The sequence below is a fragment of the Triticum dicoccoides genome, chromosome 1A (genome assembly GCF_002162155.2).
Source record: "Triticum dicoccoides isolate Atlit2015 ecotype Zavitan chromosome 1A, WEW_v2.0, whole genome shotgun sequence".
Taxonomy (NCBI): domain Eukaryota; kingdom Viridiplantae; phylum Streptophyta; class Magnoliopsida; order Poales; family Poaceae; genus Triticum; species Triticum dicoccoides.
Genome location: NC_041380.1, coordinates 509761653 through 509779238, shown reverse-complemented (window position 1 = coordinate 509779238; position 17586 = coordinate 509761653). Strand labels below are relative to the sequence as shown.

The 17586-nt window shown below is 51.6% G+C and overlaps 1 protein-coding gene across 1 annotated transcript; it reads right to left on the bottom strand.

The window, feature by feature from the left end:
* Positions 1-3695: 3695 nt before the first annotated feature.
* On the bottom strand, positions 3696-4289 carry LOC119354263 (RING-H2 finger protein ATL74-like). The gene has a single exon (XM_037620978.1). It carries the CDS (start codon positions 4287-4289, stop codon positions 3696-3698), a length of 594 nt encoding a protein of 197 aa, XP_037476875.1.
* Positions 4290-17586: the final 13297 nt, after the last annotated feature.

The following is a 17586-nucleotide window of genomic DNA, read 5'->3' as shown; positions in this document are numbered from 1 at the left end:
AAGTTATCACACCCATTGGCCAACATATGCTAATGTATTTTAGCATTTGATGCTGCAGGTGAATGGGGATGGCGGATATGGTTCTACCTCTATGTACTCCCGCCATTTTTATTTACTGCTCATATTAGCTTTGAATGAAGTCAAACCTTATATAGTTTGACCAAGTTTTGTAGAAAACAACATGTACATTTACAGTAACCAATTTATATGATGTGAAAATATATGCAATGATGAATCCAATGCTATTGATTTGATGGTGTATATGTTAATATGCTTTTCAACAAACTTGTTGAAAGTATATAAAGTTTGATTTTAGACAAACCTAATATGCGGAGTAAATAAAAATGGAGGGAGTACATAACAGATTGGCTTGATATATTATTCTTATTGGACAATGTGATGTATAATTAGTGTATCTTGTCATAAGTTCCATGTACTTTTTTTTAACCGAGCAGTTCCCTGTACTTCAGTAATCATTGGCACATCAATATGTTTTCTTCATCACAAAAAATACTACAAAGGCATGGAAAATCCATGCATGATCATGGCAGCCTCAGCTGCAGCCGAGGGTGGTAGGGTGGAAGGTGGCAATGGGATACTTACCAGTGCAGCAGTACAAAGGTTCCCAGTCAAGTTGACAGTGGCCTTCACACAAGCATTGAGAAGCCATACTTATCTGACTTTAGCATACTTGCTAGTTTTTAAATAATTCACAAGAGAGTTGTTTGAATTACCATTTTCGTAAGGATCCATCTAACAAATATTGTCCTTCTAACATATCATTCCTAGTGGCTAGTGTCGTGCATTTGGCATCTTAAAATGAACGGAGGCAAAGGACATGTTTCTTTGGATTGTGCATCAGTGAATTTGTATGAAATAGTTTCTTATACATGTTCCATTGTACCATTCTTAATATATTGAATCTACCTCGATGATTCCCTTAATATCCAATTCTCCAGTGCTTCTTCAACAAAATCACAACCAACATCATCTGAATCATTTGAAAGCATAGCAACCGACGCATCTTCCATGATGAACTTGCCGTGCTAACCTGATGACATTCCCAACCGAGAAGGAATTTAACCTCAAAGTTATAGTGCCTTCGAGCTATTGTAGTTTTTTGTTCTTGCTTTCTTGGTGCCTTGGTCACATGTCATTCTCACCCTGTGGGTCCTTTTAAGTAGAAAAAAATGTGACTTCATTTTAATGGTGTAGTAAGGCTCCTTGACGGTGCCATGTAACAATGGTACATCAACTTAACGGAAGTCGGTCCACCAGTGTGTACATCGGCGGCCCATCAACCTGACATACGTCCTTCTCAAGGCGCATCATTAACTTGTACTACAAGACATCTACTTTAGATACCATTTATTTGGTCTACAAGCCATGTAAACCGATTCGGGCCCATATAACCCTAGCCCTTGTCGACCTACATAAGGGGAGGTAGGGGCTAAAATGCATAAGAACTCTCAGGTGCCATGGACCCTATATGAATAGTAAATAAAAAAATACTAGAAAAAATTAAAAAATTCTGAAATTTCAGAGTATCAAACTTGGTTGTTCATTCTACTCGCATACAAAGTTTCATGAAGAAATGACATATGTGGCATTGCAGTGTGGCCTGGCCTAGGGGCCTGATCCCGCTGACAGGGGCCATGGTGGAGGACACCAAGGACCAAGGTGATGGCACCGGGTACGTGTGAGTGGATCCACAATGAATACCGCCTTAGAGCATCTCCAACAGTCGCCCAACGCGCCGCGCGGTAAAAACGAATTTGGCGCGTGCCCATCGCCTGGTTTGGCGCGGCGCACAGTGTTTGCTCCAGCAGCCGCGCGCGCGCGCAGCTCCAGCAGGCGCGGTAAAATGCAGCGCGCGCTCATTCTACAATATTTTCTAAATTAAAATTACATAGATAAAAAAACGATACAAAGATATTTTACATCGGTGCAACTACTACGGTATAGATAGATAGATAGTTCGACATACATAGATAGATAGATACTACTACGGCATAGATAGATAGATAGAAACTACTACGGCATACATAGATAGAAAACTACTCCAAGTAGCTATCATCACCATCATCACTCTCGTCGGTGTCGTCCGAGGTTGAGAGCCATATGTCGTCCCAACGTTCATCGTCCGAGGTGAAGAACGACCTCCCACCTGCGAAGACGATGTCGCACTGCTCGTTCGCCACTGCCTTCCTCTGATGCCGGTCCGCCCGCTCCGAGCGGCGCCTTGCCGTCCTCTCCGCCAAGTAGGCACGCTCGGCGTCGACGTCCTCTGGGTGGCGACGGCGCCACTCCGCCAGGCTCGCTCGTCCTCTTCGGCGACGAGGAGACGGCGCTGCCGCCGAGAGTGGTCGACACGGTCCATGTCCGTGATGATACTCGGCGGAGGGGCGAGGCGCTGCGCCTCCTCGCGCGTGAAGACGTCCCGGAAATCCATCTACGACCGGGGCCTCTCCAAGCGCCACGCCGCCGCGTCGTACGCGCGGGCCGCCTCGCGCGCGCTCCGGAACGTCCCAAGGCCGAGCCGGACGTCGCCGGACCGTATCTCGGCGGAGTACCAGCCGTTGGGGCGCTCACGGACGCCGCGAAAGCCCGAAGCACCCTGACGGCGCGGCGGCATGGTGGCGCGGTGGTGGCGCGAAAAGCGGCGAAGCGGCGAGGTTGCGAGGAGGAGGGCGCGTGGCTGTTCTGTGCGCGTGGCGAAGCGCGGGACTTTATAGACGTGTGTGAAGCGGCGCGCCAAATCTACCGCGCCGCGTGCCGCTTTCTCCCGCGCGCGCAAACGCTTCCTGCGCGCGGTAACTTCCCACCACTGCTGGAGTGCGCGGAACCAACCAGCGCACGCGAAAAATTGTTTTTACCGCGCGGACGCGCGTTTTGCCGCGCCTGTTGGAGATGCTCTTACGTCCAAGCGCCCCTTTCTTTCTTTTCTATTGATGAGGATCGAAGGAGGTGAGTCACGGACCGGAAGCAAAATGACGCAGTCCTAAATTTGCATTCGGCGTCTTCTCCGGTGGTGTGGCGGTTTTGGGGCTTTCTCAGCACCAAGATTTAGCTTGTGGGATGTCGTTGGCTGGCAGAGAGGTTGCTGGCAGTGATGAATTCGACGACGCGTATGTGTATACTCGGGGTGAACCCATGATCTCCTCGTTTGCTAGATCAGATATTGTTGGCGTGCAGGCGAAACACCCTAGTTGAAAGTGTTGGCTCTAAGATTGACTCCAAGGATGAAAATCACATGCTAGACCTTTAGTTGAACTCGTTGACGTCGGTGCACATACCGAAATCTCTTCTTGAATTGGGTTTGTGGTAGGATTGTAGAGATCCTATCGTGAGGCCGATCATTTTGAATGGCCTTGTTTTTCCATAAGCCAAGATTCCTAGGCCTCGCCTATAATATAGTTAAATAACTAAAAATATATGGATGTGTGCATATTTGATGCGTAGGCCAAGTGTTATCTTCCTTTCCGATTTCCGAAAGTAAATATGTTAGTATAAAGCATTTTCGCCGTCAAATATTTACGGTGAGCAAATGAGCACTTGATATGTTTCAGCAACACGCTACAAGCAGCACGAGCATTGAAACCGTCGCGGGATGATTCTACAAGAGCTTGCGCATGCAGAATTCTACTCCCTTGTGGTGCAGTACCGGCAATGGCGTGCTTCGTTGCGCTATGAACTCACTCGATGACCACGGTGATCGTGCCCGTCTCTGCGGGACACTGGTTATGGCCAATGTCGCCGTCGCCGCCCTTCGGGGGTGCGCCCGTGGTCACCGGCCGCCTGCACGTCGGGCACGAGCTGTGGGACACCAGCCATGCGTCGACGCACCGGACGTGGAACCCGTGACCGCACTGCGGCAGCACGCGCACCTTCTCGCCGTCGACGAACTCGCCGAGGCATATGGCGCACACGTCGTCGATGACTTCCCCGGAGCCGTACACCTCCACGGGGAGGCTCCTGATCACGCGCCTCTTGATGCCGCCGCCTCCGCGGCAGGCACCCCGCGCCGTGGCCCCGCCCTCGCCGGCGGCGGCTGCCGTGGCCCCGCGGCCCACGTACCGGAGCGCGCACCGCGCCAGCGAGTTGAGCCCGATGGCGAAGAGCTGCGCGAAGAAGAGCGCGGCAAGGATGATCACCACGTTGGCGTCGAAGGCCGATCCTGCAGCCGACGGCGCCGCCGCGCCTCCCCCGTGTCCGTGGGCGTGGTCGTGGAGAGCAGCCAGCCGCGCGGCGATGCTCGACGTCGGCGCCTCCGAATCAGGACGGCCCATGGTTGATGAAGTAAATGAGAGAGAGACGATGCCCACCCACCCAGCTCTGTCGACGATCAGAGATGAGTTCGTCCGGCCGCTGTTTCAAGCTAATGGGTTGATGCCTGTGGTAGCTGCTATTCGTGTCTGTCACTCTCTGCTCTGGTCGTGGAGTATATATAAGAGAGCGCGCACCATTGTTATGGGGGTGGTGTTCCCCGGCCAAGTTGCATCATGCAGCTAGGCAGCTGAGCTGCTGCAGGGATAGGGACCCTCGCGTGAGGATGCGGCCGCTGTTGAAACGTGATATCCTTGTATTTATTTCCGACTGATTCTCTCTTATCTCTAACCTTGTATAGATTGATCTCTAGAGATATTGTAGAGTTAGTTGGCTTGTCACGCAAGACACCTCTTGTATATAATGTAACCGACTCCGATGGAATACAATTGAGTTGCATCCTATAGTCTTCTACATGGTATCAGTTTTACCGTGATCCTATCGCTTCCGCAACCCGTCGCCGCCGCGCCTAGCCCTAGACGCCGCCGCGCCAACTCCTCCTGCCGCCGCCGCCGCGCCTAGCACTCGCCGCCGCCGCCGCCTCTACTCCCGCCGCACCCTCTCCTCCTGCCGCCACCTCTCCCTCCCAAAACCCTAATCGCCGCCACCGCTCCTCTGTACCTCCTATAGCCGCCGCCGCTCTACCCCTCTCACCCAAAACCCCCAACCATCTCCATGGCCAAACCCTCTGCCTCCGACGCCGGCTCCTTCTCCGGCACCACGTTCGCCTCCGACCGCCTCAACGAGATCCACATCAAGGACCATGTTCCGGTCATACTCAACCTCGACTCGCCGTCCTACAACGCATGGCGCACGTACTTTGCGCTATTGTTCCGCTCCTACCGTCTCATCGAGCACGTTGACGGGAGCGTCGACTACACCGACATGAAGGACGACGACGAGTGGCTCGCTGTGGACGCCTGCATCGTCAAGTGGCTCTTCCTCACCATCTCTCCCGGCCTCTTCAACATGGTGAACTCCCGCGATCTGTCGGCGTACACCTTGTGGACACGGCTGTGCGATCTCTTCCTCGACAATCAACTCCAACGCCGCGTCTTCCTCCAAGGTGATTTTTTCACCATGCAGCAAAACGATCTTTCGATCGACGAGTACTGCACGCGGATGAAGGTTCTTGCAGACGAACTCCGCGATGTCGGCATGAACATCGACGACTCCGTCCTCCTCACCAACCTCCTTCGCGGCCTCCACCCCGACCTCGGCCAGTCCGCCGCCAACCTCTCCCTCCTCACGCCGACGTACGCCAAGGCGGTCACGTACCTTCGCATGGAGGAAAAGCGCCTTCGTCACGCGGCGCGGCAAGCTCCTCTCGCCGCCCTCCACGCCGGCACCACCAAGGGCATCCCCGCCCTCCCGCAGCCTCCTCGCGCCACGGCTCCACCACCGCCCGCCGCCCCTGACCAGGGCTGCCAGAAGAGGCGGGGAGGTCGCGACGGCCGCGGCCGCAACGGCGGCACCCAGCCCCGCCAGGCGGCCCCGCCCGCTCCTGCTCAGGCCGCGGCGCCCCCGCCCTGGCTCACGGGGTACAACCCCTGGACGGGGGTGGTGCACGCCTACTCGATGCCCCTTCCGCGGGCACCCGCTCCGGGCATACTTGGCCCTCGCCCGGGTCTTCATCAGGCTCTCCTGGCCGCGCCCGGAGGTCCCGGACTCGGCGGTTCTTCGGCGTACACCGGGGCCATGGCTCCCGGGGCTGCTTCGTCATCCTCCTACGGCGCTGCACCGACCGGCTACACCTACGACCCGGCGCTCCTAGCCGCCCTCCACGCCGCCCCTTCCCCAAGCAACTACTCTGGCGGCGGGGACTGGTACATGGACACAGGCGCCGCTGCTCATATGGCGTCCAACCCCGGTATCCTCTCTCGTGTCTCCCCGTACCCTCTGTCTTCTCGCATCGTCGTCGGTGATGGATCCACTCTTCCCATCACCCACCACGGTGCATCCTCCCTCCCTCTCTCATCATCTTCCCTCCCTCTCCATAACGTACTTGTGTCTCCATCCTTAATCAAAAATTTATGTTCTGTCCGCACTCTTACTCGTGAACATCCTGTTACTGTTGACTTTGACAAACATGGTTTTTCTGTCAAGGATGCCCACTCCCGGAAGGTTCTGCACCGATGTGACTCCCCCGGCGATCTTTACCCGTGTGGCCAAACGACAAGCAGTGGTCCCGTCGCCCTCCACGCCGATGTGTCTCTCTGGCATGCTCGCCTTGGCCATCCCGGCGCCGACGCTCTTCATAAAATTTTGCAGACTTTTCCCTTTTCATGTAATAAATCGGCAGCACACACTTGTCATGCATGTCGCGTAGGAAAACACGTTCGTTTGCCGTTTTCAACTTCATCATCCATTGCTACTTTCCCTTTTGATGTTCTTCATTGTGATGTGTGGACATCTCCCGTGCCTAGCAATTCGGGTTTATCATATTACCTTGTCATTCTGGATGATTTTTCTCACTTTACTTGGACCTTTCCGTTGCGCCGCAAATCCGACGTCGCTTTCTCTCTTCATGCCTTTTACGCCTATGTTGCCACCCACTTTCACCGCACCATTGCTCACCTCCAAACCGACAACGGAAAGGAATTTGATAACCTCGCCATTCGCACTCTTTTATCCTCTCATGGCACAATTTTTCGTCTCACATGTCCATACACATCTCAGCAAAATGGTCGTGCCGAACGTGTTCTCCGCACTCTTAACGAGAGTGTTCGCGCCTTGCTCTTCCACGCACACATGCCGGCGAGGTTTTGGCCCGATGCCCTCGCCACAGCTACTCTTCTCCTTAACATCCGGCCTTGCAAACCCCGGTGGAACTACACCCCTCATCACCTCTTATTTGGGTCACCTCCGTCATACGATGATCTTCATGTTTTCGGTTGCCTTTGTTATCCCAATATCACCGCCACGACACCGCACAAGCTTGCGCCTCGCTCTATCGCTTGTGTTTTTCTTGGCTACCAACCAAACACCAAAGGTTTCCGTTGCTACGACCCGGAGTCCCATCGTGTGATCGTGTCTTGGCACGTGTATTTTGATGAGGTTGTTTTTCCGTTTCAGCAGGCTGCATCGCGTCCCTCGCCACCTCTGGACGCCTCTCCTCGCAGGCCTCGTGGAGCCCTTGCGCTCCCACCGCCTCGCCGTTCGGGCGCGGCTGCGCCTTCGTCGCGTGCTGCCTCGCCGCCCTCGGCGTTCCCTCTGCCGACTCAGGAGGAGTCGGCCTCCCCGGCCATGCCGGGCCCCCGCCTTTTGGCTCTGGAGGAGTCCGTCCCCCCGGCCTCGTTGGGTCGTCGCCCCCCGACTCTGGTGGAATCGGGCGCCACCCCAGCCGGACCATCAGGGGCCTCGTCGGCTCAGGCGGAGCCGGGCTCTTCGGGCTCCTCTGCACCCACATCGCCGACCGAGCGTGCGCACTCCGGCTCCCTGTCGGCTCTGGAGGAGCCGACCCTCTCGGCCCCGTCGGGCGGGCCCTTGCCACCCGTCACAGCGCCGGCTTCTTCTTCGTCATCTGAGCCGGTCGCTGTGGTGCCTCGGCGTCGCGGTCCACGCCCGCCTCCTCCGCCACCTCACCATCATATGGTGACGCGTGCCAAGGCCGGTGTGCACCAGCCGAACCCGCGCTACCACAACCTCAGCGTCACGATCCTCTCTCCGGTTCCGCGATCGGTGCGTTCTGCGTTGAGTGATCCGCATTGGACCGCCGCTATGCGAGCTGAGTACGATGCTCTCGTCGCCAACCGGACCTGGACCCTTGTTCCTTGTCCTCCTGGAGCCAACATCATCTCGGGCAAGTGGGTTTTTCGTCACAAACTCCATCCAGATGGCTCACTGGATCGGTACAAGGCTCGCTGGGTTGTCCGAGGATTTGCACAACGTGCTGGCATTGACTTCTCTGAGACTTTTCTCCGCTCATCAAACCCGCCACGATTCGTGTGGTGCTTCAGCTGGCTGCTTCTCGTCACTGGCCTGTCCATCAGCTCGACATCAACAATGCTTTTCTGTATGGCCATCTTCAGGAGCGAGTCCTCTGTCAGCAGCCGACTGGGTTCGTTGACCCTCAGCGGCCGGATGATGTTTGTCTGTTGTCCCGGTCCTTATATGGCCTCAAACAGGCTCCGCGCGCTTGGTACCAGCGCATCGCCGGATTCCTTGGTCTTCTTGGGTTTCGCAGCACTACATCTGACACGTCCCTGTTCGTGCTGCATCGGGCTGATCATGTGGCTATACTTCTGCTCTATGTTGATGATATTGTCATCACTGCCTCCCGCACGGATCTTCTTCGCGACATCATTGGTCGCCTCGGTTCTGAGTTTCGCCTGAAGGATCTCGGCGCATTGCACTTCTTCCTCGGCATTAATGTGCGACGTGATGACACTGGGTTCTTTCTGCATCAGGGACAATATGCTCTTGATCTTCTGGACCGTGCCGGCATGACTGACTGCAAACCAGCCGCCACACCTGCTGAGGCCAAGCCGAAGCTCTCAGCCTCCGCCTGCCAGCCTGCCACCGACGCTGCTCTTTATCGCAGTATTGTGGGCGCCCTTCAGTACCTCACGCTCACCAGACCAGACATTCAGTTCGCAGTCCAGCAAGTTTGCTTGCATATGCACTCGCCTCGTGATGTCCACTGGTCTTTGGTCAAGCGCATTCTTCGGTATATTCGTGGCACTCCGACCTACGGTCTTCGTCTCCGTGCATCCGCCTCGACTGAGCTCCTCGCTTATACTGACGCGGATTGGGCTGGCTGTCCAGACACTCGTCGCTCCACATCTGGATATTGTGTCTTCTTCGGTGACTCCTTGGTCTCTTGGTCCTCTAAACGGCAGCCCACTGTTTCCCGTTCGAGTGCTGAGGCCGAGTACCGTGCTGTCGCCAATGTTGTTGCGGAGACTTGTTGGCTTCGTCATCTTCTTGGTGAGCTTCGGATTTCTCTTCCGAAGGCTACTGTGGTCTTCTGTGATAACGTATCGGCCACCTATCTCGCGGCTAATCCGGTGCAGCACAAGCGCACTAAACACATCGAGCTCGATGTTCACTTTGTCCGCGAGAAGGTTCAGTTGGGTCAGCTCCGTGTACTTCATGTACCGACCACCCAACAGTTTGCCGATATCATGACCAAGGGATTGCCTACCGCTGCATTCCAGGAGTTCCGTTCCAGTCTTTGCATCGCCGACGCCGACGCCGACGCCGACGCTTCGACTGCGGGGGGGTGTTGAAACGTGATATCCTTGTATTTATTTCCGACTGATTCTCCTCTTATCTCTAGCCTTGTATAGATTGATCTCTAGAGATATTGTAGAGTTAGTTGGCTTGTCACGCAAGACACCTCTTGTATATAATGTAACCGACTCCGATGGAATACAATTGAGTTGCATCCTATAGTCTTCTACAGCCGCACGTAGTACATACGCGGATACGCCTTTTGGTCACTTTGGAGCCACTTCCTACAAGTATCTCCTTCGCGTGGGCATTGCTTGCGTGCATAGGTACTTGGGTCTGCTGTCGAGACTCGAGAGACCCCCCTAACCCCAGCGGAACGCATACAGCTAAAGAACGTGTTAGAATAAATCCGAGGCACTTCGTTGATCATCTGAGGACCAAGCAATCACACGAGCACGACACTGAGATTTGTTAACGAGGTTCACCATCATGGCTACATCCCGGGGCCTGACTACGGGCGCTCCTCCCCAGGACACCGCTACAATACCGCACCCCGGCCGTCCGGGCGCCGGCACACGCCGCCGGCTTCCCCGCGTGCCCGTGCTTTTACGTTGGCATCGATTACATCGTGTGCCTACCCCCGATATATATGACAGGCCTAGGATACAAGTGTCCTATTAGGACACAACTCCTACCCTGTACACACAGTCTAAAACTAAGTCCAACTATAACTTACCTTGTATAATAATATTCGACACAACTCTAACAAACTCCACCTTGACGAATATTCTCCACCATCTTGGATTCATCCGTGCGTCGAACTTTCATGTACGTTGGACTTGAGATACGCCATGAGCACCGCTGCTACTCCCAGACTCCACATGACTCCACCTGCAACTGTAGTCCCTTCTCGTCTTCCTCACAGTCAATACTCGAGCAAAATTAAGTTCCTCAATATTCTACTTTGTGCTTCCAACTTCCGGAGAATCCGTTCAACACCATAACACACCGACCACTGTCTGTGTGAAAGTGAACAACTCACATATTGGACGCCACATATAAGAGTTACCTGAACTCAATGTCACCGCTCTTTATTGACCGACTGTCTGAAACTTGAAGGAATTTCACCGTTGCCCTGTGCCATCCTGAGTCAAATTCACAGTTGTCTCATCCTTTTTTCGGATAGTCTCTGACATGTCCCATCGCTATAGCACTCCGCCTCCTTCTGCCTTGTCATCCGCACTTTGCCATGTGCACTGAACACCACAAAATATACGGCCATGTACTCTCTCAGCTTTTGACAATTTTAGACCCTCCGTCACTTTCTCAGATTCTCCATGGTCAACTCCTGTCCATCTTCCGGCACCGATAGACCCAGTCACCAACTTGAATCCGGTACTCGTCAACACTGCTTCAGCACCCCCTGCACACTTTGTCTGACCACATGTCTGACCACCAGTGCCTTGGCCTGTCGCTGTGTCACTGTGCTTACCGCACGCCTCGCCGCTATCACCGCGTCGAGTCTCTGCTGTCCTGGTCGAGTCTTCCGAGTAGCTAGCCCCCACTATCTCAACTCCCACTGCAGAGAACCATCGATCATCACCGACCGATGCCGAGTATCACGCCTCCATCAGACCACTGGTACCCAGTCCGATTCACGTGTCTCTCACTATCCCACTGAAATAGGCTTCGACTCTCTGAATTCTTACGCCATAGCCCCTCCATCAGCACAGAGTGTAGTCCTCCATCAGACTTCAACTCCACCTTCAACATGACTCCATGTAGCTGCGCTATGCTACCCCGCGCCCTGTCGACTTCAAGCTCTTATGTGTACACTACCTTGAGTCAACTCTGCGTCATAGTCTTGTCGAAGCCGCACAAGCCCTTGGGCCTGCACCACGTGTTTCCACGCCCCAGAAGTCGGCCACCATCAGCATCACGCTCCTATGTCGTCGTCGCTGAAACCACCACCGTCTTCTGCTTTGACCGACATCCCCATCGATCCATCAGACTGTCCAGTCCGACCCAGCCGAAATTATCCGACTGCAACCATGTTCCACCCTGCGTCGTCTCCGCCCACATATCTCCGTGCATTGCTTGACGCCCTGTGTATGCATAATTCTTAACGACACAATCGAGACTCGTCCGAGCCTCATGCGTCAGTCCTTGTCGTACGCACACTAAGCCCCTCAAGAAACTTGACCCAAAGAAACAACTTATCTGTGCAGAACTTGACCTTTGATGGATCCCTCCGTACACAATTGTTCTTTGCAACTGGTAGCTTCTTCACGTACTTACAAGGCTCCTCCCTTTCTTTTAACAAAATCTCACGCAGCTCGTTTTTTTAAGTGGTAAACCAAAGCTTTATTATGACGATGCCGAACGGTTTATAGGAATAACAAACTGGTCATGAGATACTCCCAGCCACAAATGGCGACCAACATCTAAAGAAGACAAAAATTTAGCTAAATTATGGGCATCAATGTTCCTCGCCCGACCTTCAAAAATAAACTCACAGCTTCTGAAACTCCTCGCCCTGGCACGAATCTCCTTGATAATAGCACTGTATGGACCTTCAGTTCCGTTATTGATATCCGCCACCACAGTCTTGTTATCACATGCGATGATAATGTGTTCAACTGATAAATCCAAAGCTAGGTTCAGCGCTTCTCGACAAGCTAGCGCCTCTAGCATCGCTGGGTCAGAAATATCTGAAAAAGCCATAGCCGACGACCCCAAATAGACGCCATTGTGATCTCGGCAGAGTGCCGCAGCTGCACCGCTCCTACCGTTCCTCGCCTGGCCTCCATCAACTTGTATCTTCGCAACTCCCACAGCAGGGGCCAACCATGTACTAGTACGCCTTGCTCCCGAGCTAGTCGCAGCCACATTTTGTGCAACATGCGCTGGGGTCTTCAGAGAATCTAGTTCAGAGATGAAGCTAGTCACAAAAGCATGTGTAGCATGAGGGCTCTGCAGGACTCCCTCATGAATAGCTTTACGCCTTGCCGTCCATAATGCCCACAAAGTCACGACTAGCTTGACCATGCTAGCATGTGGTAAATCATTAAACATACAGAATAACCAGCGTTTAGCATCTTGCTCTGTAGAAGCCTGAATATAATCAGCAACGTCATCATCCACAAGGGCCCAGACACACCGGGCAACAGAACACTGCATCAGTGAATGCCGCCAGTTATCCTGCATCCCACATAGCTGACATTTGTCATCATCGGACATATGCCTCGTGTGTCGAACATCTTCGGTGGGAATGGAATGTTTAGCAAGCCTCCAAAGGAAATTTCTAACCTTCCCCGGCACTTGGACAGACCAAAGCGATGTCCAAAATTTGGCTTCCGCTTCGTAGTTAGACATGCCTGCATTACCCTCGAGCCAATCCTCCTTTCGCCTTTTAGGTCTGCTAACATCTCACGCAGCTCGTAGCACTTGCCATCAGCCGGCTCCGCCTCGGCCTTTCCTTGCTAGGCCTTGGCAGCCAACGCCACCCCAGCCGTACCGCTTGGGCCACAGCCACGCTCGCCAACCAGCCTCGCCTGGGCCAGCCTGCCCAGACTGCTGCCCTACAACGCCAGCCCAATATGGGCGTTGCCTGCCATGCGCCAGCGCCCCGTCCAGCCTCCGCGTGGCCTGCCACGCTACGCACGCCAGCCAGCCATCGAGCCACATGTCGATTCCGCTTGCTAGCCACCGTGGCCATCTGCCTCCTGACGAGGCCGATTCGATCTTGATCGCCGCCACGTTGCGTGACTCCGCTGCCGCTGCCCTTCCTGACTGCTTTTCCGATCTCGTAGATAGCGCACCCGATGACCTCCACGAAACACACATCACCTTTCGCGACGAACTCGACGACAATCTATCCTCTAAATCAACACCACGGCCTCAAATCGAAACTTGCTCATGATACCACTTGTTAGAATAAATCCGAGGCATTTCGTTAATCATCCGAGGACTAAGCAATCACACGAGTACGACACCGAGATTTGTTAACGAGGTTCATCATCATAGCTACATCCCCGGGGCCTGACTACGGGCGCTCCTCCCCATGACACCGCTACAATACCGCACCCCGGCCGCCCGGGCGCCGGCACACGCCGCCGGCTCCCCCGCGTGCCCGTGCTATTATGTTGGCATCGGTTACATCGTGTGTCTACCCCCGATATATATGAAAGGCCTAGGATACAAGTGTCCTATTAAGACACAACTCCTACCCTGTATACACACAGTTCAAAACCAAGTCCAACTGTAACCTACCTTGTATAATAATATTCGATACAACTCTAACACTACAAGTATCTCCTTCGCGTGGGCATTGCTTGCGTGCATAGGTACTTGGGGTCTGCTGTCGAGACTCGAGAGACCCCCCTAACCCCAGCGGAACGCACACAGCTAAAGAACGTATGCTGAGTAGGAGTACTCGTTAATCCAAACCTGCGAGCCATGCTCCTGGCTGAGCATCTGTCTCTCCATGCTCGTGCCTTTCTACGTTCATACCATGTGTTGTACTCTACTCTCTATTTTGTACTCATTTTATGTTCTTCTATCACTAAAAAGATACGCAGATTTTAAGTATTCGTGAAAAAACAAACCTGTGAGCAAAGTTCGTGCTCACATAGTCGTGCCCAGCCTCGGTGACAACTAACAACTAAAATAACTTGATGATAAGGCATAGGGAAAGTCCCAAAGATTCTACCTGGTTGTGAAATATCACATCCACGATCGTTAGTGCCGCGGCGACTGTGGGTTTACGCGGGACGCGACCCCACTACGTATTAGAAATAGCACAAGTGTGCGTATACGTTGTAAGCGTCCCTATTGCTTGTTAAAATAGGAGTGCTCATAAGCGCACTTTTTCTCTCACATTAAAGATCCAAATGTACAGGGCATTGTTTCATATGAATTCTTCTTTTTTTTGCGGGTGAAGTTTCATATGAGGATAGGATTCTTATAAATTTTTTTCTTTAGAGCCATTTGATTCATAGAAATGGATTTCTATTCCTATATAGGATTGGTTCCTATCTTTCACATTTCATAGGAAAATAAAAATGAACCTAGACTCAATGAAAAAATTCCTTTGGTGTCAACCAAATGACATCTTGTTTCCTACTCCTACTCATAGAATTTGAGATACATGTCATCTCATTTTCTATAATATTCTTATTCCTACGATAATCCTATCCTATGAATCAAAAGAAACATGTGTGCTAAGGCAACTCCAATGAATCACCTCATATCTCCCACCACGTGTGTCTGGATCACACTGTCTGTAGTTCGGACCCAAAAGATCATCCAACAAGCTTCTGTATCTTCTATTTTCTATGTACATACGTGTACGCTTGTCTTTATATTTATCACCCAATGTTGTGGTGAGGCCAATCAACGTGATTACATGAATGACCTTGGATTTTTTTTTCTTTTTGTTATCGACGCTAAACATTATTTTCAATAGTGTTGTTGTTGTGTGCATCTGAAGATACAAAGACCGTGAGGTTTTATCTTATTTCAAGAAGGGAGAAAAGGACCATTCCACTACAATGCCATTTCCTAGAGAAACCCCGTGGTAAAAGGGTGTGCTTTGTTTCCGTGGCTACGGAAAGATCTGCCACGGCAACCTACATGGCATCGCGACTGGCGTCGATCTGAACTTCCCTTTATGAGTTTCTTGGTATGGTCGGCCTGCATGTGAGGAGTTTATAATCGTACGCTTTGTACCTAAGAGTGCTTGAGATGGCAAGTGGCTAGTGTGTGCACGCGCCAAAGCAAGACAGTGATCGATAGTTAGTAGCGGTAGTGCTCTGTTTATTTTACGTGCACTTTCTTGGTGTCTTGCATCCAAGGTTTTGGAGGCAGGTGGGCATGGAGGCATCACAGAGTGATTGGCAGTGTCACATCCAGCATTCGCTTTAGGTATATACTAATTACTTTTGTAAACTAGCATCAACAAAAGTGAATTGTTTAGGTTATCCACCATGTAAAGTTGCACCAAGCTGTTAAGCCTCGGAGCGACGAGTAAAAAGGCGCACACCAAAGTAAATAGTATGTTGCCCTCAGTGTGCTAAACAAAAATAATTTTAACATATTGAACACTACTAGCAGTTTAGAGCAGAGTTGTTCGGGTATGCACACACTCGCTAATATCTTCCTTGTCATAAAGTTGCGCACGCAAGTATCTCGCTTTTGCAAATATCTTGCTCTAAACATGCCGTTCTTTTTAAAACGAGTCAGAACTGAGTTAATATCTTCATGTGTCAAATATCTTCCCTTTAACAGTTTAACATACATGTTTTTAGGCGCTTCGGTAGAAGAGTTGTTCACGCTAACCTTCTGCTAAACCTGCACCAGTTCTTAATTAACGATACTTAGGAGAGATGTTTGACTCAACTTTTCAAAAATATCACCCTTCTAAGCTATCGTACCCATTGGTCAACATACGTTAATGTATTTTAGCATTCGGTGCAACCAGTGAATGGACATAGTCGACATGGTTCTATCTCTATGTACGTAGAAGGTGGCTTGAGATATTATTCTTACTAGCATGCATGATTTACTTATGTGACATGGTTGCATGATTAGGAAAAATAGATAGTAGGTTGTAACAATTTAGAAAAGAAAGATTAGATAATGCAATCTATAATTAGTTGTATCTTGTTGTAAGTTCCCTCTATTTTGGTAATCCTTACATAAATATGTTTTCTTCATCAGAAGAACTTGTACAAAGGCATGGAAATCCATGCATGGCCATGGCAGCCTGGGCTGCAGCCCAAGGGTGGCGAGGTGGAAGATGACAATGTGATACTTATCAGTACAACGTCGGTAGTGGCTTGCAGACATGCGGTGAGAAGCTCAGAAAAAATTATAAGCAAATATCTAACTTTAGCATATATAGTACTCCCTCTGTAAACTAATATAAGAGCGTTTAGATCACTAAAATAGTCATCTAAACGCTCTTATATTAGTTTACGGAGGAAGTACCTGTTTTGGAACCATTCACAAGGGAGTTGTTTGACTTATCATTTCCGTAAAGATACACCTATCAGATATAGTCCTTCTAACATATCATTCCTAGTGGCTAGTGTCATGCATTCGTCCTTAAAAGGGATGGAGGTGAAGGACATGTTTCTTCTGATATGTTGACTCTCGCAGGTTGTGCATCATTGAATTTGTATGAGATAGTTTCTTATGTATGTTCTAGTTGTGCCGTCTATAACACTTCGAATCTACCTCGATGTTTACCTTAGTCTCCAACTCTGCATTACTGCTTCTTCAATAACATGGCAACCAACACCATCTGAAGCATTTGAAAGGATAGCAACCGATGCATCTTCCACGGTGAGCTTGCCCCACCAACCAGATGGCATTCCTAACCGGGGAGGAATTTAACCTCCGAGTCATGGTGGTCTTTGAGCTATAGTGACAATAATTTTTCGTTCTTGTCTTCTGGGTGCCTTCGTCGCCTGTCATTCTCACCTTGTGAGTTCTTTTGATACGACAAAAAATGACTTAGTTTTAGTGGTGTAGTAAGGCTCATGCTCTTAACAATTATTATTTTTGAACCATGCGGGAGAGCTAGCAGCTCGCGTAGCCTCGCCATTGTGCCACCTCCAGCCGCTGGTTCAGAGGACAGGGAGGAGGTTCAACAAGAGGAGTTATAGTGGCAGTCACCGAAAAGCGAGGGTAGGACCCCACATGGCTTTGGTTGCGGCATGGTAGGTGGCTTGTGCATAGCCGCATGAAGAGTAAGAGTGCACCAATGTATTCATGTCCAAGACCATGGAGGAGACACTCAATCTCGCCTACCGCCTCTGCCTACTCCCCAAAGACCGATGTGCCCCCCACCTGGGGATGTCTTCGCCTAGCAAGCCCGTGGGCGGGGTGCGCATGACGTTTCCCAACCTGAAGGACATGCTGAAGATGTTCGCCCCCAAAGACTTTGCGATGCCCCAGAAATGCGAGATCATCGGTGTCATCATCCCACGATTCTGGAGGTGGGGTGCTGCCAAATCTAGTGCGTGGAGGCGCGGTCCGACTTTGGTGGCGTGTGCAGATCCGTATGGCGATTCCCGAGTA